General features: G+C 29.3%; 1 protein-coding gene across 1 annotated transcript in view; it reads right to left on the bottom strand.

Moving 5' to 3' along the window:
* Positions 1-4229: 4229 nt before the first annotated feature.
* LOC129989110 (sushi, von Willebrand factor type A, EGF and pentraxin domain-containing protein 1-like) overlaps positions 4230-27340 on the bottom strand; it is a 42473-nt gene continuing 19362 nt past the window's right edge. Inside the window, exons 3-10 of the mRNA XM_056097435.1 lie at positions 26411-26590; positions 18533-18622; positions 15426-15554; positions 11705-11875; positions 9902-10099; positions 6685-6717; positions 6440-6518; positions 4230-4714 (exon numbers count right to left, since the gene is read on the bottom strand). Coding sequence (XP_055953410.1) covers positions 4396-4714; positions 6440-6518; positions 6685-6717; positions 9902-10099; positions 11705-11875; positions 15426-15554; positions 18533-18622; positions 26411-26590 — 1199 coding nt within the window. The 3' untranslated portion in view covers positions 4230-4395. The remainder of the gene's footprint in view (positions 4715-6439; positions 6519-6684; positions 6718-9901; positions 10100-11704; positions 11876-15425; positions 15555-18532; positions 18623-26410; positions 26591-27340) is intronic.

The following is a 27340-nucleotide window of genomic DNA, read 5'->3' as shown; positions in this document are numbered from 1 at the left end:
GTTTCCCATATTTTCTTGCAACAAAATGAGCATAAATATACAGGGTGATTCAAAAAGAAGCATATACTTTTCAGATGCTGTAAAACAGTAAAAGTCAAAGACACGAACCACCTTAGCGAATCATAAAGCAGACATACTTTTAAAGTTTGTTTCATGTCCTTGACAGAAATCACATAGGCGGTAGCATGTGTGTTATGTGACTGAACCGTCGAACTTGCGGTGTTTGCCGTAGAGAAGGCCGTTTTTGTTTCTTCAGTTTAGCAAAATGGAATCCGTAACTGTTGCGCATTGCCATTTTTGATAACAATTCGGAAAAGAAGTTCCAATCAGAAAGTATATCTATCAATGACAAACTAAAAGTTTTAAACTATTGGCTGCTTTTGCCATTATCTAAGTCCTGGACAACTGGCTGTATCTCAAGAAGTCATCATTCAACGAAGCCCGGAAAAATCAACGCAGAGGGTGAGTCATGAAGCGTAGATTTCTGAGCCCACCGTCTTGAGAATTTTGAGAAAGAAGCTGAAAATTATTCCATATGAAGTGCAGGTGTTGCCAAATCTGAAAAATTTGACAAACAGAAGCGCTTTAAATTTTATGCCGATATGTAGCTTCGTTTTGAAAAGGATGATTTTGCCGATCACTTAGTTTTTATTGATGAAGCAACATTTCTTGTCACTAGGAAGGGACAACAAGCACAATGTTCCCTTTTGAAGAAGAGAAAATCACAAATTCACCATGTAACACATGCGAGATTCTTCTAAATTAAAGTGTTCTGTGCAGCGTGTCCAGAAAGAAAGGGTACAGCATCTTCTAAGGGGTCACACATAGAACATCTCCGACTGTCTCTAACCAAACTTAAAATTACCCCATACAATTCGGTTACTGATATAATATCTTACATTGCTCTTGATTTATAGTGAATTGAAATTGTATACTTCTTTATGTATCACCTTGTATATGCATTTGACTATTCTGATGCAGGTGGTTTCAAAGTAACAAAATTCTTTGAAGGATTCCCCCCCCCTCAAATATTAGAAGACTTAGAAGTAGACTTAGAAGTAGAAAATTCCGATGATTTTTAAAGAATGTACTATTTCTTATTTTTATGGGTTTTGCAATGTATATAAAGAGAATAAGCTTTTGTGTTAAAATTATGCTCTTTTAAGATGTTACGTTTTAAGAGCTTATCTGAATCAAACGATGAAATTTTAATAATTTACATAAAGAAATTGAAGCGCAAAATTGAATATTTAATTTTCTGGATACTAAAGACATCTAAAAGCAAGCTTTTTAACATTTGGAAGTAATCATACTTCAACGTGATAATGTTTATACCTGCATATTGTTTAACAACGGATTCTAAAATCCTCCTCGCTTTTGTGGATGCGTTAAGATGGGTTTAATTCCTCAAAATAGGGGTAAAAAGAAAGATGAAAGGAGGTAATGTTTACACTTAACAATAAAATAAACTGGGATTACTCGCAGACTGAATTAAAATAATACGGTCTGAAACGACACGATACTCATATACAAGTGAAAAAAAATTGAACAAAAAAGAATTTAATAGGGCGAAAATCAAGGTCAAAGAATGACGAAAAATTCTGGAAATGCGCTTATCCTTCAGCATCTCTCCCCTTAATGAGATAGAATCGTCGAAAAGTGGTCGTCCCAGAATGCTGCAATGAACAGTATATTGTTTGTGAATTGCAAGATGTGACATTCTTGATGGAAAAAAAAATCTAACAAGTAGCTGCGATTTCTCCGCAGTTACATCCACTTAGACTATCAAATTGGGCACATAGTTATTTTTTGTATAGTAGGTGCTAATCAAGGAAATAGTTCGAAAATTTTATTTAGGTATTTAATTAAAATTAATCCATATTTTAATACTTTTTCTCAATAATTTTGGAGCATATTATTGGCCGAAAATAAATTATTATACAACACTAGGTAGTTTAAATTTCATTTTGAATTCCAATATAATTAATCTTTACACAAATTTCATTTCGTACAAAATTAATATCTTCCACTCTTATGAAATTACAAATGTATAACACATTTTAAAGGCTTTTTTGATTTTGTATTAATAACTTAACAATTAAGAAAGTGATATTTTGGGCAAAACTGTTAATCAAAACCGCTACATTTATTTTAAAATTTTATTATTAATCCTTGAGCAGGGAAAACTTGCATATATTCAATGAGAAAAAAAATAATAAAAATAACGGACAATACTGTTGTAAAGTATAATTTAGAATTTATTAAAATTGGAAGTAAAGATTGTACAGAAATAAAGTATTATTACTGGATATATTAAAAAAAAATTCAAAATGGTGTTGATAAAACTTTTGATTAATACTCAGAAAAACTTAAAATTTTGATAAATTTTTATTCAAAAATTTTGGAAAATCCTTTGTTTCGAGAACGCTCATTACCTAAAGTGGTAACTGTAGGGTTAACAATCAATCCTGCTGAACATTTTGAACGATTTCTCCATTTTGCGTGTTGCCTTATGAAATTTACAGTTTGAATGCTAGCTTATAAACATATCACCTTGATGACATTTCAAACTATTTAAGGATAAATTCATTAAAATTGGAAGCAAAGATTGTACAAAAATAAAGTATTATTGTTGGAAAGATTTAAAAAAAAAACTTTTAAATGATGTTAATAAAACTTTTGAGCAATGCTGAGAAAAACTTTACATTTTAATATATTTTTAGTTTAAAATTTTGGAAAAACCCATTCTTGGAGAACGCCCATTACCTAATGTGGTAACTATAAGGTTAACAATCAACTTTATTGAGCATTTTGAAAGATTTATCTATTTTGTATGTTGTATTACTCATAAATGTCAGCTTATAAACACATCACCCAGATGACCTTTCAAATCTATTCATGGATAAATTATTTTATTTATTCTAACTTTCGATACATTATTATATTTCTACTTTTTAAGACCAATCTAATGAGAGTGCATGAAAAATCCTATCTGTCTCAGTGCATTGATCTTTAAGCCAGAGAAAACTTAGAAGTAATGCCGGACAATAAAATCAATGTAGTTATTGACACAAAAGAATATGAAGTCTAGTTTTATTGTTAGTAATGCAATCTTTTGGGAAATCTGTGACATTTTGCAGATGCTTCCTGCCAGTTATGAATATATTCTTTAATATGAAAGGCAAGAAATAGGCTGTTACACATGGTTTCAATTCTAATCATGATCCAATAGCTAATTGCTAATCTATTAAAGATAGACATGTACTTCAAATTAGAGAATTTCTTCAGGGTATAAAGAAATAAAAATTACTTTTTTATGTTGTTTGAATGAATAAATACAGTGCTAAAAATTATGAAATCTTAATATTTATATTATTTCTTAATCATATTTAGTAAAATTTTCTTTATACCCTGACATTTAAAAAAATATTCTGTTATTCTGTAATTAAATGTAACCGAGATATAAAGCTATGCATATCACTATTTCAAATAATTTAAACTACTTTAATGGCCACTTTGAGAAAGATCAATCAGGAGCTTGATGCAAGAGATCATTAATTTAAAAGAATGAAATTCAAGACTTGATTCGTGAAAAGTGGAAAATTTTTGTTTAAAGCTTCAGAATTTCACGTAAATGTTTCACATATTTTCAGTATATGAAGCAAATACTTTAATGCATTGCATTTTTTTTTTTATAAAAGTTATTATGGAATCAATGAACTGCTAAAATTTGAAAGTTGCAATATTTAAATTTGTATATTCACTTTTTTCTTATTTAAATATTTTTTTTGGGGGGGATGAAATTGAGAAAATTGATTACCTTTCTTAAACAAGACCCAGTTGCCAATTTTTTGCTATCATTTTTTTCTTTAGCACTTTATTATTTTATATTTTTATTTCAGATTATAGTTGATAGAACTTAATAATTTCAAATTTTTGAACAATTAGTAAGTTACATATTTTCAACTGTTTGGTGTTCCATTATAAAATAAACTTTCTCTGAAAGTGTTCATTTTTTAATTGATTTGCTGTCTTATCTGTTCATTAAATAGTCACAATATCTCATTTAATACATTTCATTTAAATCAAAAATTGGCAAGAAAAAAGTTTTCTTATAAATCTACATTAAAATGTTATTTAAAAAAGTTTTTCATCGTTTGATTTGTTTGATTATTATTCCCTTCATCAAATTAATACCATGTTCTTTAAAACAGAAACAAAAATTCATCTTCAATTGATTACAAGGAAAAAAATCCTTTACTATATATCTGGAAAAAGCGCTTGTTGACATAATTTGGTAAAAATTAGAAATTGCAATAATTTTTCTTCTATTTGAAACTTGTGTTTCGCTTCTTTTTTATCCACTGTGTAAATTCTTGTAAAATGTCTGTAAATTCAATTCATAGAATTATAAAGTGAAGATGATTTGGTGAGTGTCCCAAATGCCAAATCTGTAGGATATTGATTAGGGGTATTAGTATATGGCGATCGATCGTCAACGGGTTTCGAATAACCTCTGTCTAGTTTTGGAGCCAAATTTGGCGGTTTTGGAGGAGGCGCTCTGGGATCAAATTGGTTGTTTTGTATTGCTTCATAGTATACAGTAGAATATTCTGCTTCGGATAGACCTGTGTTGCTGTGACCGCCAACGGAAGGAGGCGCAGAGTAGCTATTATTTTCGCCAGGTTTATATATGACCACTACTTCTCTAGATCTAAAAAATAAAAATAATAAATAAATATGTTGTCGTTAGATTATAATTCATATAAGAAGAAATATGCCTTTAATTTTTTAATAATTCATTTTTAATTTTTGGATTCAAAATTATGCGTTTGATAATTTTCATTATTTTATTAATCTGCATGTAACAATCATATATAAATGATAAAAAAAGGAACAATAATGGATGTTATCTTTAAAATAATTTAATGAGTTTTCTGAGGATATTTCGATGTTTTTTTGTACTCAAAACTTCTGAAAAAATCTGCGCAATCATTTCTCACTATTTCTTAAAGACAACAATCAAGCTTGGCAACGGCTGTTGTTCTTCTAGTGGGAATACTGCTGACATTTCTGTACCATAGAGTTATAGAAATCAGAATACATAAAATAAAATTCAACATTAGTTATTTACAAATATTTGATTTTATGAGGATATTTCGATATTATATTGTCAGCAAGGCCTCTGATAAAATCTGTCTAATCTTAGCGATAACCCATTTTTCTCAGAGTCAGCATTCATGCCTGGCAGCGACTGGGGTTCCTCTAATGGGTAAGTCAACCATCTAACTCTCCGACCCGCTCGAAGGCACACGGATTAAAACCATAGAGACTGAATGACCGGACCGCCGCAACAGCAACATTGGCGGGAACTGTGGTTGAGTCCTAAGGGCCGACACCGGCCACGGTACAACCCTCCCCGAAGGAAGTACTTCCCGTCATCGATGGGAGGAGCCAGATCCCCCACCTATTAGTGTACCCTCTAGGATGGCGAGATCCAACCACCATGCCGGAAGCATCTCATCCTCATTTCGAGGTGCCCCCCCCGGGGGTATCCTCTAATGGGTATAGGGCAGATATTTCTATACGATAGGGTTTCATAAATATTAATACATAAAATAAATAAAATTCATCATTTGTTTAAGATTTATAAAGAGTTTACTTAAAAACAACAACAAAGGCAGTAAGCATTATACAAATTTAGAATATCTCGTATGACATATGAAGATCAACTAATCTTAGAGAAACTAGGTTATTGGTTCTGTGAAAACATGGGAGTGTATTTGCCATGACTAGCACCCTTTGATTAAATCGTTCATTGCAAACCCTCTCCATATAGTTAGTTTATTTTAAAAGCGTCAATGATAGAAGCGCCAACCGTATTCACCAGTTACGGCCCAACACCTCCCGTAAATGTATATCTTCTGGAGTAATTTGATAACGAAATACATATATAAAAATTTCAAATGATATTGCATACTTTTTAGAAAAAGAAATAATGTGAGCAAAGTGATGGAAATAATAAGAACTGAAAGAATATTAATTCTTTTTTTCTTAATAAAGATTATGTAGTGCTCTTGTCTTTTTGGAAACTAAATGATATTATTACTGAAATTAAAAATATGAAATATTTAAAAATAATAATATGCATACAAAAATTCTTGTGTATATTCATTGATAAAAACGTTTAATTCTTCCGTAATTTTTTAAATTACCAGTATATGCAAATCAGAAATTTTTGTATAGAAATTCCTCGAGGATTTTAAACTTACATGAATACTTTAATCAGAGCAAATGTTATGCTATGTCAGGTAATAGTATGGAAAAATGTGCAAAAAATGTAATCAATTTAATTGAATTTTTAAGCTCACTTTCCTTAAGAATGCCAATAAAATAACTAATTTTTTCAATACGATTAAAGAAAATACAGGCAACGTACTTTTTCCTTTGAATCAAGAATATTGTCAAACCCAGCAGGATGAGGATTATTAAGGCTACCACAGCTCCAACAGCAATAGCTACAAAATAATTCGAATTAAATTAATTTTCAATTTATTTTAAAGATTTAAAGAAAAGAATATTTAGCATAGGATTTGGAAATGTAAAGACAATAGTTACAGATTGGAATTAGATAATATGCTTATTTAAACCAATGAAATATATAAAAACATGGGACAACATTACCTAGAATTTTATAATCCTTTTGAGGTTTGCCTTCTAAAAATAAAGAATAAGAATATTACTAAATTGTAAGTTTTTTTTTTAAAGCAAAAGAATCAAATCAACAGAGAAAATATATAAATAACAGTTTTTGGTGCTTCTTTCAAAGGAATGCTCCAAAACGAAATATTAAAAAAAATATATCTTATCTTATAATATAATATCTTTTATACGCTATATAGATATACGCTATATCGAGATTTCTTTTATCATTGGAAATTTAATGGTATTAAATTTTATAAATAAAATTTTTAAATAAATTCCTTCCCGATTGTCTTTTCGACGGAATTGAAATCTAATTAAAATAAACTCATTAACTAATAATAATTTGAAAATATTATAAAATGAATTATTTTCGGCGACCAGTTTGTTCATTGGAATATTGTACTTGATTTCATTTAAATCTTTCAAATTTTTAATCAAATTAAAATTTTTATGTAAAATATGATATTGATAGCTCCCCCAACAAAATATTTTAAATTTAAATTGAGACAAAAACTTAAGCAACTTGTTTTAGTTGCCTTGAACTTAATGCTTCCCTTACATGAGATAATCACACTTTTCACGTCATGTAATGTCTGTGACACTTGAAAGTTTGCCTAGTAGGGCTCCTCTTATCATTAACCTATACCTGAAGACTGAAGTCAAAATGATTCCCCTTTGTTCATTAGCTCTGATAATCACGTGGTATTTTGTCCTTGAATACAATAATCTCCTCTGCACCTTCAAGTTGTTCTTTCAGCAGTATGTTGGCAAAAGTCTAAGTATGAACACGTGTGTATAACTGAGTTATACTTTTTCAAAGTTTTTGTTGTTATTTATAGAGTTATTGACTCCATGTCTCTGAAACTGCTTTTAATTTGAATAATGCAAAAGTAATAAGGAAACATTCTTAAAATAATATTTCAAAATATTGTATTCGTTTTGTTTGCTAAATTCAAACAGTTATTAATATTAGTGTAATTATGTAATATCTAAACTAAGTAAATATTAAATTAGTTTTTAAGTTTTTCTTATAACATCTTTCATCATTTAATATTATAACCTTCAACATTTTTAATATTTTTGGTAACTACATGATTTCCAGAATGTATTGTGTTTACGAAATAAATTCCAACGCTGTTTACAAAAGACATAAAAGAAAGATAGCAATGGAATCATTTTGACTCCATGTTTCTGGTTGATTGAGGAAATTCATGTCTTCAGTTACTAGTGAATTACAAGTTGTCTTACACGTGTAATATTTTCACATTTCTATTCTTAATGCAATGTTGATTTCAAAACAGAAATAGTGACACTAAATTTGCGAGTATTACGTAAGCATATTATGTGGATTAAAATCTGCTTTATAAAAAATTAAAAATAGAACTTAATCAGTTAAAATATTGGATTGATTTCCTAATATATTCAATAATATAGTAGACTTTGGTAGATACTTCACAAATTTTTTTAATGAAATAAAATGTGAGAATAAAAATTTTTACGATTGCACAACAATCATTACAAAAAACTTTTGTAAAATATTTTTTAAAGAAATTTGAAAAATATGAAATCAAAGAAAATCATAAGCCAAATTAATTGGCATAGTTGAAAATAAATTTTTTTTTTTTGAATTTTAAAGATATTATAAAAATAATTTTTGTGCTCTAAAACTTTTAGAAGTTATCGCTCAAAAGCATTAAAGTTCCACTCACAATTTTAAAATTAAAATTATAATTAAAATTAAAATTCTAATTAAAATACTAATTAAAATTATAAATTCGTCCCTACTTACAAATTCTTAACCAACAAAGTATGTTTATGGCAAATTTTGCCTCTTTGTATCGAGGGTAAAAGATGCAGGCATTTATTCCTTTTTATTATTAGTTGACCCAAATTTGTAAATATAGACAGATATTGTCAGTTAGAACGCACATTGCACAAAATTTTAGAACTCTAACGTGTTAGCAAGTGAGGAAAAATATATTAAACCAGCGGGAATGGTCTCCTCGAAACTTTCGCGCATGCTCTGTATAATGATGGTGATATTTTCCCAACTCTTCACAAAATTGTGGCCCTTAATCAAAATCGTGAATGTCATGAATGCTTAGCATTTTTTATTCAAAACACACACAAGAGAATTTTGCGCCTTGTAGTATAATAAAGAAAACTGGATAACCCTTTTGGATGTTTTATTGCTGACTATGTGAAACAAAAATTTAATATAGAACTAAAATTTTATTTACAAACTAAATTTCATACTAAATTACTAAACTTTATGTTTACTAAATTTCATATATCAATGTGTTTTTGAGATATAACTTTTGCTGCAAATGAAAGTATAAACCAACTTTTCATTATCGTTTTTTTTTTGACGAATTTGATTCAAAATTATAAAAGGATCTGAAATTAGATGCCAAAATGTTGTACCATATTTCTTTTGTCAATATTTTTGTATTTTTAAGGTATTGTATTTAAATGAATGTGAGAGAATACAGGGGCCGCGGTGGCATGCTGGTAAGGTCTTGGCTTGTGAGGTGTAGGGTTTCAGGTTCATGACCCGGTTCCACCGAAGAACCGTCGTGTAAGGGGGTCTGTTGCACGTTAAATCCGTCAGGGCCAAACGTCCCCCCGCTGGTGTGGAGAAGGGGGTGCCAGCTCAGGTGCCGTCCTCGTCATCTGACCGCGGTTCAAAATTACGAGGTCCGTCCCAAAATAGCCCTAATGTTGCTTAAAACGGGACGTTAATACAACTAAACCAAACCAAGTGAGAGACCACATCGAAAGACGACTAGCCTCTAGCCTTTTATATCAAAAATTGATACGGATTTACTCTTTAAATGCTGAATTTGTGTGCCAGATGTTATCCATTTTCCTTGTGTTTCGATTTCATTCAAAATTTGATTATAAATCTGCATATTTGGTATAAAGATCACTCATCAAACTTCTTCTGATAGACTCAAATCGTTTTTCAGCCATCGTGTTGATAGAAATACAAAAAGATATAATTCTAAAATATGTTTTTCGGACTTGGGAAGCTCTAAAACGTGGGGATTCGTCTAAAATCTCAGTTCCAATTATTTGACGATTGCAATACTTTCTGTTTGCTTAGTTCAAAAATCTTCCTCCGTCTTTGCAAACATGAAAGCAGACAAGTTAGATAAAAGCACGCAAAAAAAAAAAAAAAAAAAAAAAATCTCACTTTTACATATCGCCGATGTTTTTGTCCAGTTTCCATTTTTGAGACATGTCACTGTCAGTGGCTTTCCTTCAGGTTTGTACCCTTCTTTGCATTTCAGTGACATTGTCGTTCCAACTGATATCTTGCTGGTTTTGCCATTGATATCCCACTGTCCCTCTGAATTACTTATGTTGGTAACAGCAGAATCGCAAAGAATTTCTAAAATAAAATATTTAGCGACAGTCTGTTATTAGGATTTCACTTAGGATATACTTATTATTATTAGGAAACTTATTAGGAAGTACTTTTTTATTATTAAGAATTACTTATTTTATTAGAAATTTACTAAGAAATACTTATTATTATTAGGAAACTTATTAAATTAAGAAATATTTATTATTATTAGGAAACTTATTAGGAGGTACTTTTTATTATTAGGGAATATTTATTTTATTAAATAATAATAATAATAATAAATATTTATTTATTATTATCTTAATAATAACTTATTAAGAAATACTTTTTATTATTAGGAAATATTTATTATTATCAGAAAATTTATTAGAAAATAGTTATTATTATTAAGAAACTTATTAGAAAGTACTTATTATTATCAGGAAACGTATTAAGAAATAGTTATTATTTTTTGGAAACCCTTATTATTATCATAAAACTTATTAGAAAATACTTATTATCATTGGGAAACTTATTAGGAAATACTTATTATTATTAGGAAACTTATTAAAAAATATTTTTTATTATTAGGAAATTTTTAGGAAATACTTATTATCATTAGACAACTTATTAGAAAATATGTATTATTAGGATGTTTATGAGGAAATACTTATTATTGTTAGGAAACTTATCATTATATCAATGAAAAGTTTGATAGCATTGTGTCACATGCTTAAATGTGAACATTTTAATATGGAAAAATGTCTGTAATGTATAATTAAGTTTAAAAAATTTTTTTCACCTGAAAAATACTTTCTCATTTTCTAATAATAATATATTAATTTCAAATAATTTTTCAAGATTTACCAAAACTTATGGCATAAAATTATTCATACATTTTAAGAATCATCTACAATTCAGTTAAAAATATAATTTTCTTAAAACATGAGATATTTTTTTAAGGGTGAATATTTTCAATTTCTTCCAAGAAAACGATAGCAATGGTTGTATAAATCGATAAGAAAAAAAAAAAAAAAGAATTGACGCTGTCATCTGTTGTCTTTATTAGGCACTAAAAATCGTTCATTATGCAAAAGATCCAAAGAACATTATCTGGGCAAGTAAAAAAGGTTTTAAAAATTTTGTCTTGAGAAGAATTTATTGCCTTTGAAAGGGATGGCAAAAAATCTGAAATTTGACAGAATTTTTTATGTTGACGTATATAGAGAGGAATAAAGAATAAAAGCAATCCATGTAGCATGGATTTTGTTAACGGTCTGAAATTTTGGTGCAAATGTCATATTCTATAAAATTGAATCTTTTAAGCCTGGTAAGTTATTGCATTCCCATTGACCAAAGTTTAGTACAGATTTGAATGAAGAACATTTGCAGATGCATTTAACTGATTTTTGTTTCAGTTTGATTCAAATCGACAGTTTTGTTGCAAAAGGGCATACAGACAAGTAAGAAAGTTGTGCTAAGATTCAAAGGAATTCAGATGTTGGAATTTATCAAAATTTGCATTTTAAATTTTTTAATGATTGTTCATATACAAAAATGGACCAAACAAAAGAATCTAACAATTCCTGTAATATACTCTCCCATATTATCGGATAATTCATTATAATAAAATTAAGTTATTGTTCTCACCCATGCACTGTAGTCGCAGATATGACCACTTGTTACCTTCACAAGTTGCATAAACTCGCCTGTTGTCCTTCTCTTTGAAGCCTTCGTTGCAAGTGAGCATTGCTTTGTTCCGATTTATTTCCAGCTGTCCATTGAGAACTAAGTTCTCTGGGGGATCGCGACACCATTCATCTACGGAGAGAAGAAAAAACATAACCTGCTTTAATTCATGAGATATAACCATCAAAAAAGGTGTAAGTGCTTACGTTATGTACAAATAATTGGGGTGATTTTGACTTGGCGAATTTTTCTAGTCACTTGGCGATCAAATATGGCATCAAGCCCTTATTTAGAAGGTCTGAGATCTAGAAATTTGGCAAAAAATTGGTTCTCGAGATAAGGATAAAGTTCCAGAAATCTTGCATTTTCACGTTTATGTAAAATAGAGTACTCATCTATAGTTAATTTCAAAGTTAGCAGAACAAAAGAACCGAATAAAGTCTAGTGAGTTCTGCTATATCTGCTCTGTGATATTGTATAGTTATAATGCATGCTCTATTGCGATTGATGCTTGAATTATTTAAGTACAATTTTTCACATATTTGAATTTGTGACATTTATTGAGAAAGTTACCAGTTAAATTATTTTAATCCAAGAAACTTGTACTATTATTTGGGATTAGTTACCAAGTAAAAGACAATATTCGATGTAATAACTCGTAACTAAATATTACACAGCGCATGCGCCCGTTATCTGTCATACCAGCTCTGTTTACAATTTGCGGAACCAATTTGAAAGTAAAAGAAATGCTCCATTATTCGAGTTCTGTTTGTTGAAAAGTGAAAGAGAAAGCTGAGGCAAATTTTTCAATTGTAATGCAATTAAAAAACTCCAATACAGTTATTATTATTATTATTTTAATTTTGCGTTTAGTTTTGTTTATGTTCCATTTAATTTATCTGAGGGGAAAAAAAAAGGAAAATCACTCAATACGATAAATTGTAAGATTTTCTTGAATACATATTAAAATTTTTAATTTTTGTACAGATTTCCTTGGCATCAAAATTGACTACATTACAGTTTTGGAGGATAACTTCACTTAAAGGCAGAGTTTTAATAAGAGAACATTCTCAACATAAAGGATGACAGTAAAAGCACTGATCTCCCGGAATTATAGGAAATTTTACAAGGATTACTGTAAATTAATGAAGTTAACATTACAGAATAATTTTAACGAGTTTAAATTAATAAACTTTGTTAGTTAAGGTATAAATGGAATAAACTGAATTAAAAATTATGATGCCTTGGAAAGAAAATATGAAAAATAAAAGGTTAAGGTAATTTTAACAGAAAGAAAGTAATGCAACATAACTGAAGCGATACATTGGGAGAAACTCAGCAAACATACAATAAAATAAAACAAACAAAAAAACTAGATTATAAAATCAAATTTAGGTAGAAGAAATGAAACACAAGATTAAAAAAATTCACAAACCAAATACAAAATACAATATACAAACATCAAAACACAATATAACAAATAAGATTAAGATTTGAAATAAATTTACAAATATGGAAAAATGATTACATGATGATAATTGGCAGAAACATTTCAAACATAAAGTAAAAATTTGAAGCATAAAACGAAATTTGAAAGAGTATAAAGTAAATCTATACTTATAATAAAGCTCAATGTGTGTGTGTGTGTTGGCGCTCTACAGGCCAGACCGTTTGACATGCAGCTACCAAATTTGGTACATGTATACCTTGGAGGTTGGGAATGTGCACCTGGGGTTTCTTTTTTCGAATTTTTAATTAGAATTTTAATTATTAATTAAAAACTAACTTTCCCGCCAAAAAAATCTTCCATTTTCCCCACCGCCAACTTTTCCGCCAAAAAAATCTTCCATTATCCCCAGCGCCAAACGAGAAAGGCTTCAGTTTTTTTTCTCCCAACAGTAATGAGGCTAGGGTTAAAATTTTTCGGTGGATTATTTCAATCGGTTCTGTTTATTTTCTTAATGTTTGATGCATTTAAAATTAAACATTGTTAATGAATCAATCTTTCAGATTCATTCTGAAGTACTTTTGAATTAAAATAAAACAGAATAAAGGAAATTAAAAATTTCTAATCCGCATAGCGTTACCCCAACTGGCGTAGAAAAAATCACGTATTTGCGTTACGTAACCGGCGAAGAAAATTCACGCATGCGCATTCTGTTCTGATTGTTGCCATGACAACGTTATCAACGGATGATTTAAATTATTTTTGGGTTAGTTGCATGCTTTTGTAAGTAAATTGTATTTATGTTAGTTATATATTTTTTGTATATGCTTATAGTTTTAAGTACATCGTATTTAAATAGTTTTTTTAAAACCTGTTTTCAACCGTTTATTTTAAACGATTCGTTTTATTTTCTTAGTGTTTGATGCATTTAAATTTAAACATTGTTAATTAATCGATCTGCTCATAATGAATCTAAGAAAATTTTGTTGACCAACTCTTGAGATATTACATAAATTTAAAAAGATATTCTTTAGTGCCCATAAAGTTTAAACGCTGAGTGACTCTATTTTCAGTAATCAGATTATAAAAAAATGCTTTGTTTCAGTAAAAAATATTATTAATTGAAGATAAATTCTTTCAACTTTAATTTAAAGCATAAATTCTACGGGTGCTAACAGAAAATGAGAGAGATACATATTACATTATGACTGAAGGCCTTTATAATATTATGAATGAATTATATGATAATCAAAATTTGAAGTTTTAAAATATTTTGATGAAGAAGCTATTAAAGTAGAAATTGCATAAAATATTTAATTATTAAAATTTTAACGAACATTAAGATTGGCGAACCGGCTGGTCGCCAAAGGCGGCTAGTCTAAAATAAAGCAAAGAGATCACATATATATATATATATATATATATATATATATATATATATATATATATATATATATATATATATATATATATATATATATATATATATATATATATATATATATATATATATATATATATATATATATATATATATATATATATATATATATATATATATATATATATATATATATATATATATATATATATATATCTTGCTGTAACTGATATATCAGGCTTTAATTGGCGTCAATAAATACGGCTGTAAAATCATCACCATTAATATAAAACAATACGAAATTCCATAAAATGTAATATTCCAGTAATAAGTCAAAACGTAAATAACATTGCGCATGCTGGAAAATAGGTTTTAATTTCAAAGGGGCCATGAAAATTAGATTAAAAATTTTCAATTTCCGTTATTCTTTTTAAAAAATTTAATTCAGAAGTACATCTTTATAAATTTGAAAGATCGATTAATCAGCAATGTTTGGTTTTTAATGTATAAAAAACTGAAAATATAACTATTTTTCTTTGAAACAATAGGCGAAACATTTGTTCAGCCTGGTCTTATTAGCTTGGAAAATTAAAATAACGTAGTCTAAAATTTTATAGGCGGGAAAAATAGTTTAACACACTGCGCATGCTTGAATAATTTTCCACGACTTCAGACGTGATTTTCGAGAGATCTCTCGAGGATCACACTTCAGAGGCCTTGCCTCATAGACGTGGAAAAAAAATCGCCAGAAACTCTCCATCGGCGTAGGAAAAGAAGTAGAAGCATTAACGACATAAAAGAAAACTGAGAAGCAGGAAAAATAGTTTTTAGTTAATAAAAAAATAATGACTCACCGTCTTTTGTATAAACATCAATCTCGCAGAGTGAGAGGGAGCTGGGTCTGCCGGAATTAACTTGCACAGTTACAAGCTCAGCTTTTACATTGTTGTCATTACAGAAGTAACGGACCCAGTAGCTCTCCGCTATTCGTAAAATGATAACAAGCAAAAAAAAAAAAAAAATAATGTATATGCAAAGATTTTAAAGATTTATGCTGTATATAAAATTATGATATTTATTAAGAAAAAGAACATTTGGATGTGAATGTGGGACAGGAAAAAATTATAAAAAGCATTAGAAATGAATCGTTTACGGCCTTACGTGTGGAAAATCAAGGAATTTTATCTCACAGAAATTGGAATATAAGTTAACTTTGCAAAGGATAGATGGCAGTGTAAAATGGAAAACAAAAACCGGTGAGAAAATGTTGCAAAGAATGTTGCAAAAAACTGAATAAAGATGTTTTCAATGTATCCTCTATTTACAATAACAACATAGCGACATCTGAGGCAAAAATGATCTGAAGAATTTCATACTCCTTAAGTATACACCAAATGATCTACAGCTCCACATTTTGGAAGTAATATTAAATAAATTTATAATTTTGTGGGTAAAAATTCCCTGATTTCCCAAACGTGAGACCTCAAACGATACATTTCTGTCTTATTCCATCTTTTATTAATTGATTTTCAAAATCCAGAGTCATTTTTGGGACATATAATATTTGTGCTAAAAACGTAGTATATAGCTTTTTACACTGCTTGTATATGAATTTGACATTAATAAACAGAATTATTAAACTCACAATTTAGATGAATTTAATAAATTAATAATAATATTTTTTTCAAAATATGAGCAAATTAAAATTACAGATGCATAAATCCTACTTTATCTTTTCGGAATTTAATTTCTCGTAAAAAATAAAACATTATTAAGAATAAAGGTATTGTATTGTTATCATATCTTGGATCTATATTGAGTATAGGGATTAAAATTATTTGAATTTGTGTAAGGGTTTCAATTTTTAACTTACTATTTATTATTATTATTATTTTGAAAAATGACATACGATCTGTTAGAACACGATACTGTGCAGTATCTCCATGATGTTGTTCAACATTCTTATTGCCGTAAAATGTCATGAAAACATTTTAACAATACGTAACATTATAACACCACCGTAAGTTTAAGTCGTTCTGATATGTAAAATTTTAGGTTTCATGACTTTCGGGGATTCTGATGTTCTTTGTTTCGAAAAAAAAAAATTAAATTGGTAATTTAAAAAATCGAGGTTGAGTAGATAATTTTTTTTTTAATCTCTGAATTCGACGACACTTTTTTTAAATTATACGTAATGCAACGGTATTTGTAAAGATAAGCACTAGTTTTAAAAGCCCAGATGATTTAACCCTTAACTGGGGAGGTGAAATTTTAGGACTTAACTGGGGAGGTTCGGTCTACGAGACCGCATTTCATTTACACTCAAATTAAATTTTATAATGAATGTATTAGTATGAAAAATTGCCAATATATTTTGCAGATATTTTTCTTGATATATAGATATGGCTTAGAAATGTTTCAAAATATATTATCATTGAAAAAAGTAAATCCGTTGGAACATACATTTTCTTCTCAAATTACACGTTACAATAAATAATATTCTTGAAAAAGCATATTACTTTTTACTTTTTAAATCATATTTATTTTTACAGTCTATGAAGATATATAGAAGACAATATTATGTAAAATTCAACAATTATATGAAAAAAAAAATGACAATAGGTAAAATTGGTCCTTTTTTATCGGCTTGCATGATTTTCATAGCACGGTTTTCTTGGGCATTTTAAACATATAGGTTAAGATCTACTATAAAAATCAACCTATAAATACTGTATATATATCTCTTGGTATATTAATATATTTATAATTTTTTCAAAATATATTATCACTAGAAAAATTAATTATGTTTGAACATACATATAAAAATCAGTTGAATACGAATTTTCATCGAAAAACTCTTCTGTACAATTATCCTTATTACTAAAATCACTTTCTGCTTCATTTAAAAGTGTCTGGAGCATTGCTTCATAATAGGATCAGTAAACTGGATGATATTTCACGGCCCAAGTTTTAGTGCCATCTGCTAAGCCTTGTTTATCACTGGGACACTAACAGGGAGATGCGGTCTTAGAGACCGCGCTCGAAGAATTAACTGAATTATTTTAAAAAGCATCTGCTGAAATCGGCTGAAAAAGTACACGTGTATTGAAGTTCACAAAACAGGAAGCTACAGGCTCAATACATTCAATTGAGCTAAAAATAGAATAGACTGCTAGCGATGGATTTTCTGGGGTGGAAATCCATCGCTAGCAGTCTCACAGACCACACGTCCCCAGTTAACGGTTAATTTTATGCTATTTGAGCCAATAAATGCACTGCTAAAATAGATTAAAGTAATTTATTTTATAGATTAAGGTAAATTATTCTTATTTATAAAATACCCTTGACGCTATTATTCGTGTTTGTAAGATATTCTTGGTATTATTAGTACCATTTTTCATATTTAATAAAACATTCTTGACGTAATAACATTTTAAACAATAAAAAACGCCTTTAACATTTTTGTGATTAAAGCCGATCAAGATATGAAAGCTATGATTACTCTGAATTAGGCGATTTTAAACCCTTTGAAGGTCACATCGTGGAAGATACGATAATAATTATCTGAAAGCGCCTCTTGAAAGCTCTGCTGATTGACTTAAAAAAAATCAGAATTTCGTAGTATGCTTAATTTTGGACATAGAAAGGAGAGATTTTTAATATTTGAAATGCCATGTATAAAAAGTATTTCATGGGAGACAGTCAGGGGGAAGACATTCTCGTTGGTTTGCACGTGCACAAAAACGTTCTTATTTTTTTAATTATTAAAAATTGTCACTTTTTTTATTGATTCAAGACAAAAGGTTCTTTTCAGTTTTTAGAAAAATCTTTAGAAACCATCGCAATCTTGCTACTCATCAGACTAAATAAAACTTTCAAGCAGGTTTGACAGTTTTGCACAGCAGAAAAGACACAGCGCTTCGCTCTTAGAATCTATAAAAAGAATTAAAAGTATACTTGCCAAAGTATTCTTCATTTATATGGCAGAGTGCCGCGTTTGATAGAGGTGTATTTCTATGTTCAGAAAGCAAAATCTTGAAATTATGATAACCTGTAAAAAGAACTTTTAAAATTAAATTGAAATTTCAAGATATAAACAATTGTTAAATATAATCATCATCAATATATCTCTACTAATAATAAGACAGAATGCCTGTCTCTCCCCGTGTCTGTTAGCATTCTACAGGGCAAACCATTTGAGTTAGAAGTCCTAAATTTGGTATGAATGTGCTTTGAAAGAAGTTGGGGGATTGGCACTTAACACGTATTTACTCAAATTTTAATAAGAATTTTAATAAGAATTTTAATTAAATAAAAATAACAATTTTCGTGTTAAATTCTCGAATATGTGTGGAATTTATAGTGGATTTTCACCATTTAAAAATTCGAAATGGAAAATCCTTTTAATTATATTTGAATCTTATACAAATTCCCAATAATTTTGCTAAATTAAAAAATATATTATTTCAAATTTGCAACAATACTTTTCTATCTTATAAAGAAATAAAACCACTTCTATTATTTCATAAATTATTTAATAGTGTTTCTTTCCATTGAAAAAGTAAGTAATGCAAATTCTGCTTCTGTTTTCTTATTACATGGGAGTAAAAATAGTAATGCTACGAGTAATTTTTGTTTCCTGATTTTATCTCATTTAGTTTTTTTGTGGAATTTATAAATTCAAATCACTGAGATATTAAGTACAAGGGGCAATAAACTGACTATTCTGAATTTATTCTGGTTATGATTAATTTTTATTAATAAATTTCAGTCAAAACAATATGCAGTTGGACATGATGATTATATATGAATTGGGTCGCATCAATTTAATGCTGGAATCAGCAACGTCTAAGGAACACACACACACACACACACACACACACACACACACACACACACACACACACACACACACACACACACACACACACACACACACACACACACACACACACACACACACACACACACACACAAGCGCGCGTCAGTGTGCATTACGGAATTTTTTAATACGTTGTCTAAAATATATGTATAAAAGAAAATAGTTAAATGGTTCTGCTAATACCAGTGTTTGCATTGGAATAACACATAAATGATAAATCTAAAGATTTCGTGAAAATGAGCGCAGAGAAAATAAACCAAATACTGATACTACAATAAAACATTTTAAGGCTTTTAGAATAAAAATAGAACAGTAGATTCAAAATTCAACAGTAGATTTACAATAAAAATACAACAATAGATAAGATATTGTTTTAAATATTTAAATATATAAAATTATTAAAGAGAATAATACAAATAAAATTAATACTAAACTTTAATTCTAGCATTGATAACAAACTTAAAAATATATTTTATTATCTAAATATAATTACGAGAGAGATATATTTACTATACAAATATAATTACGAGAAATGTTGAAAAGCAACACATTTCAACATTTTCACACACAAAAGAATACTCTTAGTGTAATCCTCAAGGCGCCTATTGAAAATTCCTGATTAAAAAAAGAATTAAAAAGAAACAGCTGTTTAAACTCTTAGTAGTATCTGTAAGGTCAAAGTGGATCAAAGCGCCAGTCTGACTTTAGTCTTATTGACAACCAGAAGGACAATTTAACAAGTCGGCGTATATAACATAATAATTTCCTGATATCAAACAGATGTAAATCAAATCTTGTCACATTTTGTGGCGTTCCTTTTTTTTTAACATACCATTGAAGGTATATTGAATAATTAATTGTTGAAAAAAAATCATCGAATTTAAAATAATTTTATTTATTCCATTCACATTATTTCCTCATTACTCTCATTCCATTTCATACTTCTCTCCCTCTCAAAAAATAGACTCGTTTGCTTGAGGTAGAAAATCAATCATAATTCCATCAGAAGTATGTTATAATTGCATTCTGTGTAGAATTAATTCAGGAAATCATAAGAAACTTTTAAACTATCAAAATTATTTCATAAACTTACAAAATTTTAAAACATGAATATTTATTTAAATGTTAAAAAACAGAACCGAGCAATTTGGTATATTTCATATAAATATATTTAAGAAATTTATTCATTTCATCTAAAATCTGGATATTTTAAGTTGAAAATATCTTATACCAATATCTATACTAATAATAAAGATGAATGAATAAGTGCATATGTATTGAGCTCTAGGAGAAGACCGTTTAATTTATAGCTATACAATTATTGGCGGATACGCAATTGGGAGATATTTTTTGAAATTTTAATTAATTTAATTAAACATAAAGAGAAATTTCCATTCTTTTTAATTATTATTCTTATAATTATTACAACATAAATATGATTTTCCATGCCATCGTATAATTCAAAAAATGATCTTTTCAATGACTTGTACTTGCCCTATTTTTTTCCTGAAGTATTTAAACATATTTTTTAAAACACATTTTCAACAATAGATTACAATTTTTCCTTAAAATTAAAAAAAAAAGGTTTTAAGCATTTATTTAAATATTTGATCATGATTTTGTTTCCTTTGTTCAAGGTTAAAAAAAAAGAAAATATATTATATATAATTTGCATAGTTTCTAAGACGGAATAAAAAAGTGTCAGTACGCTATTGCGAAAATTAAATGATGTAGCAGTTGCATTACTCTTATCTTCTCTTTTGGATACTAGATGGCGATGCCTGTTTAGGCCATCCCATATGTCATCCCATAGTGCATTGCGATTGTAATTAGAATGAGATGTGATGCTGTGAAGCCGCGCGCGTGAATGTCTTGTCTTTGTGTTTGTTCAGTGTGTGAATGTGATTATTAAAAGAAATGTTCCTAAAAACATTCGCCCTGTTGCTTTCTGCATGGATCATAATAATCTGCATACCACCACAATGACAGATTAGACAATTACATTTTCATTGCCGCTATGGTATTATAGTGTTGGTTTCTATTTGAAAAGTTCATGTGTACACTGAACACAATATGAGTAATACTATTAAAATAACACAGCTTTAATACTTATGATAATATTGTTTGAATATTGTTTGTGATACTTGACAATATTGTGATACTTGAATTTTTTTTGTCGATGTTATAATAGATATGAAGCTTTGTCTAAATGAAATTAAATATAACCAATAAACCAGGTGAGCTAGTTGATTGTTAAAAACGGCTAGTTAAAAATATAATTAAGATGCAAAAAGAATCACTTTAAGTTGTAATTTTGTTATGAATAAAAAAGAAATGAGATACAAAAAAAAAAAAGGCTAAACTGTTTTAGCTATCTATCTTTTTCATTCTTTAAATAATGAATAAGACTGTGGATCCAAAAACTGTAAATCAGGAAGTAAAAATAGAATCCTTTAATCTTGTATTAATTTGCATTTCCAGAAATTTCGAAAGATAATTCTAATGCAAATCAATTAAAAAGGGCGGACAATGCTGAAAACATTTAAAATCCCTTAAAAGCTTTCTTAAGCTTTTAAGTGACATACAACTATTTCATAATTTACTTTAAAATAAAGGGAATGAATATTTCATTTGGCAGTTTTTATTTTTGATTTACAGTGCTGCTTCTTTTTTTGTTTTTATTAGGTTCATATAACTTTTAAGCAATATGTTTAAGAGCTGAGATGAAGTTAAAACTGGAAAAGCATTTATCTAAAAAGGAAAATATGCACTTTTTTTCCCTTTCTGCAACAATGGAATTAAAAACTAGAAAAGAGATTTTAATAGAAAATTATTTACTTGAAATTTCAATAAACATTCAAAACACATCACAAATTAGTTGCAGATTAGATAATGTCGAAATTTGAATCATTATCTAAAATGAATTAAAAGTGAAATAAATATAATCACGTTGAATTTCGAAATGTCTGAGAATCTTTTTTCTTTTTTTCCTAGCTGTATTGTTGCTAATTTGATGTTGTTAATTATTATTTTTTTATAAATAATATTATTTATTTCTATTTGGCAATTCTACAAAAAAAAAAATGTTTTCATTGTATTTCTCGATATTTTCTTATTTGTCTGTCAAATGTTTATTTTATTGGGTTTCTTAAATTTTAGATTAATTAATTATAGTTACTCATTTAATATATATTAAAAAATATATTTAAAAAAATAAATACACTTTCCTTAGTAGCTTGTTCATTTTTAAGAACAGTAAAATAATTTTTTTTTCATTATTTTCATTTTTATCTTATAATTAAGTAAAATAAAATTATACACATACTTTACATTTCATTACAATATATATTTCAAATATTGAAATATCAAATTATTTTCTTTTTTGAAATTGATTCTTGGTATTTACCTTATCTTATAATTAAGTAAAATAAAATTATACACATACTTTACATTTCATTACAATATATATTTCAAATATGGAAATATCAAATTATTTTCTGTTTTGAAATTGATTCTTGGTATTTACTTTATCTTATAATTAAGTAAAATAAAATTATACACATACTTTACATTTCATTACAATATATATTTCAAATATTGAAATATCAAATAATTTTTTGTTTTGAAAAATGATTCTTGGTATTTACCTTATCTTATAATTAAGTAAAATAAAATTATACACATACTTTACATTTCATTACAATATATATTTCAAATATTGAAATATCAAATTATTTTTTGTTTTGAAAAATTATTCTTGGTATTGTGTCTTAGTGAAAAAGAATCAGAGTTATTATTCAATCCTGTGTTCAAGTGTGCTTTAAATGTTACACAATCAAGGATTGATTGAATGTGAATTATATCTATGTAATTAATTCAAAGAAAATAAACAGATGCTAGTGAAACATTTCCGTCAGAAGAATGATTTGACGGCGTGATAAAATAACTTTTATTTCATTCGCTCACACATAATTTTCATTTTAACGGCAATGATTGAATGCAAAAAGGAAATGGTGTCGAAAAACTCAGTTTTGTTCACTTGATTTCTATTTTAATCATCATTGCCATTGGATTTTATTTCTGTGTATATCTTGAAATTTGGAAAAAACAAAATCTAATAAATTATTTTCTCGACATAAAAATTTGTAAACTTGATTTTTAAAATTTTACATGAAACACATAAACATATTTCCAAATGCTTCAAAATGTAGAATTAAATTTGCTATTGTAATTGCTACTTGTGTACATAGTGTATAAAAATGAGGATATTAAGTAAATTGATGAGTAAGACTTTTAGACAAGATTCATCATGATGGAATTGCATAGAAGTGATTCTTGGCTATAGGGTATTGTTACAAATTTTATATTGTCTTAGACTTTCCAACCAGATCTCGTTATTATTAACCTCATGATTGAGATAGTTAATAATTACTTATTAATTGTTAATAGTTGTTAATTATTATTTAGATATTAGATGAATTGTTATTAGTAATACATCATATATGCTGCCTATGATACTTTTCTAGCCAAGTCATGTTATTATTACCCCCATGATTTAGATAATCTGAAGTAATAGCACATCATCTAATGGACAGAACAGTATTTAGTGTGCATATCAGTGTGAACCTCAGTAGTAACATTCCGTTCCAGCTAAATGGTGGCATTCGCTATTATGCGACTCTGATCTGTCACATTATTACTAACCACCCCATGATTTAGATAATTTGAAGCAGTAGCACATCATCTAGTGCGCACATCAACTGTAGACTAATATTTAGTGTGCATATCAGTGGGAACCTCAGTAGTAACATTCCGTTCCAGCTAAATGGTGGCATTCGCTATTATGCGACTCTGATCTGTCACATTATTACTAACCACCCCATGATTTAGATAATTTGAAGCAGTAGCACATCATCTAGTGCGCACATCAACTGTAGACTAATATTTAGTGTGCATATCAGTGTGAACCTCAGTACTAACATTCCGTTCCAGCTAAATGGTGGCATTCGGTATTATGCGACTCTGATCTGTCACATTATTACTAACCACCCCATGATTTAGATAATTTGAAGCAGTAGCACATCATCTAGTGCGCACATCAACTGTAGACTAATATTTAGTGTGCATATCAGTGTGAACCTCAGTAGTAACATTCCGTTCCAGCTAAATGGTGGCATTCGCTATTATGCGACTCTGATCTGTCACATCATTACTAACCACCCCATGATTTAGATAATTTGAAGCAGTAGCACATCATCTAGTGCGCACATCAACTGTAGACTAATATTTAGTGTGCATATCAGTGTGAACCTCAGTAGTAACATTCCGTTCCAGCTAAATGGTGGCATTCGTTATTATGCGACTCTGATCTGTCACATTATTACTAACCACCCCATGATTTAGATAATTTGAAGTAGTAGCACATCATCTAGTGCGCACATCAACTGTAGACTAATATTTAGTGTGCATATCAGTGGGAACCTCAGTAGTAACATTCCGTTCCAGCTAAATGGTGGCATTCGCTATTATGCGACTCTGATCTGTCACATTATTACTAACCACCCCATGATTTAGATAATTTGAAGTAGTAGCACATCAACTGTAGACTAATATTTAGTGTGCATATCAGTGGGAACCTCAGTAGTAACATTCCGTTCCAGCTAAATGGTGGCATTCGCTATTATGCGACTCTGATCTGTCACATTATTACTAACCACCCCATAATTTAGATAATTTGAAGTAGTAGCACATCATCTAGTGCGCACATCAACTGTAGACTAATATTTAGTGTGCATATCAGTGGGAACCTCAGTAGTAACATTCCGTTCCAGCTAAATGGGGGCATTCGCTATTATGCTACTCTGATCTGTCACATTATTACTAACCACCCCATGATTTAGATAATCTGAAGTAATAGCACATCATCTAATGTACAGAAAAATATTTAGTGTGCATATCAGTGTGAACCTCAGTAGTAATATTCCGTTCCAGCTAAATGGTGGCATTCGCTGTTATGCGACTCTGATCTGTCACATTATTACTAACCACCCCATGATTTAAATAATTTGAAGTAGTAGCACATCATCTAGTGCGCACATCAACTGTAGACTAATATTTAGTGTGCATATCAGTGTGAACCTCAGTAGTAACATTCCGTTCCAGCTAAATGGTGGCATTCGCTATTATGCGACTCTGATCTGTCACATTATTACTAACCACCCCATGATTTAGATAATTTGAAGTAGTAGCACATCATCTAGTGCGCACATCAACTGTAGACTAATATTTAGTGTGCATATCAGTGTGAACCTCAGTAGTAACATTCCGTTCCAGCTAAATGGTGGCATTCGCTGTTATGCGACTCTGATCTGTCACATTATTACTAACCACCCCATGATTTAGATAATTTGAAGTAGTAGCACATCATCTAGTGCGCACATCAACTGTAGACTAATATTTAGTGTGCATATCAGTGTGAACCTCAGTAGTAACATTCCGTTCCAGCTAAATGGTGGCATTCGCTATTATGCGACTCTGATCTGTAACATTATTACTAACCACCCCATGATTTAGATAATCTGAAGTAATAGCACATCATCTAATGTACAGAAAAATATTTAGTGTGCATATCAGTGTGAACCTCAGTAGTAATATTCCGTTCCAGCTAAATGGTGGCATTCGCTGTTATGCGACTCTGATCTGTCACATTATTACTAACCACCCCATGATTTAAATAATTTGAAGTAGTAGCACATCATCTAGTGCGCACATCAACTGTAGACTAATATTTAGTGTGCATATCAGTGTGAACCTCAGTAGTAACATTCCGTTCCAGCTAAATGGCGGCATTCACTACTAGGCGACGGTGATCTGGACTTACCTCATTACTTAAAGATATATCCTAGACTTATTGCAGTTTAAACAATACTTTGCCTTATCTTATAGACAGAGCCTTACCTTTTGGCAAGTACATCATGACGGCATAGACAGTGGCTGGTCGAGCCAGAAAAACTTTCAGGTTTTCTGCCGTGCCATTCAGGGTTTGAAAGCACGTGTTCGGACTCCCATCGATTACAACGGACTCTCTCTGATGTACTCTAGAAGATGCTATAGGATTTTTTATTTTGGTAGGACTGTCTGAAAATAAACGATTAGTTTGAGACAAACCTTAGTACTCAGGTAATATTTATGAAATTGAATAATCAAAAGGAAAAAGCCAAAGTTGAAATGTACAAGATGCATGGATTCGAAAGAAGAACACAAATATTTTGTAGAATTTATTTCTCCTAAAAATAACATGTGTATTATCTAAATTTTTATTTACTAGTATAGTTGATATACTAATATAGTTGGGGTTGGTTTAATTTAGATAGTTTAGTCAAATGGCGACAACTAAACCTGAACCCTATCTCCAAATTGTGTCCTACACAAGCAGATAGTGTAATATTAGTGACCTATACACGCATATCTCCAAAGCAAAAGAGCATTCATATCGTCTTCGGAGAATATTTGTGATGTTACACGCCATAGATATACAGCAAAGATACACAACATCTAATTCATATGGATTATTGTACTATGTCAAATAAACTCGCATTTCGCTGAAATAGTCAGAATCTACTGACTATTTTTAAACAATGACCTTCTAGGCCCTCCAGGGAAAAATATAAAAAAGATAAACCTGGAGATCTGAGAAACTAGTAGCAATGTAACAATGTCAACTAATCGATCTATAGATGACCCATTCTTAAAAGGCACTTAAGAAATTGTCAAATTGTATAGTGATACGGAATTTCCACGATTTTCTGAATGTACCTGCATTAGCAATGCAAATGGATCCCTTTCGAGGTAGAGTTTGATACATATCAGCGAACATTTGGTCAACTT

The sequence above is a fragment of the Argiope bruennichi genome, chromosome 10, assembly GCF_947563725.1.
Source record: "Argiope bruennichi chromosome 10, qqArgBrue1.1, whole genome shotgun sequence".
NCBI lineage: Eukaryota > Metazoa > Arthropoda > Arachnida > Araneae > Araneidae > Argiope > Argiope bruennichi.
This window is presented reverse-complemented; position numbering and strand designations above follow the sequence as displayed.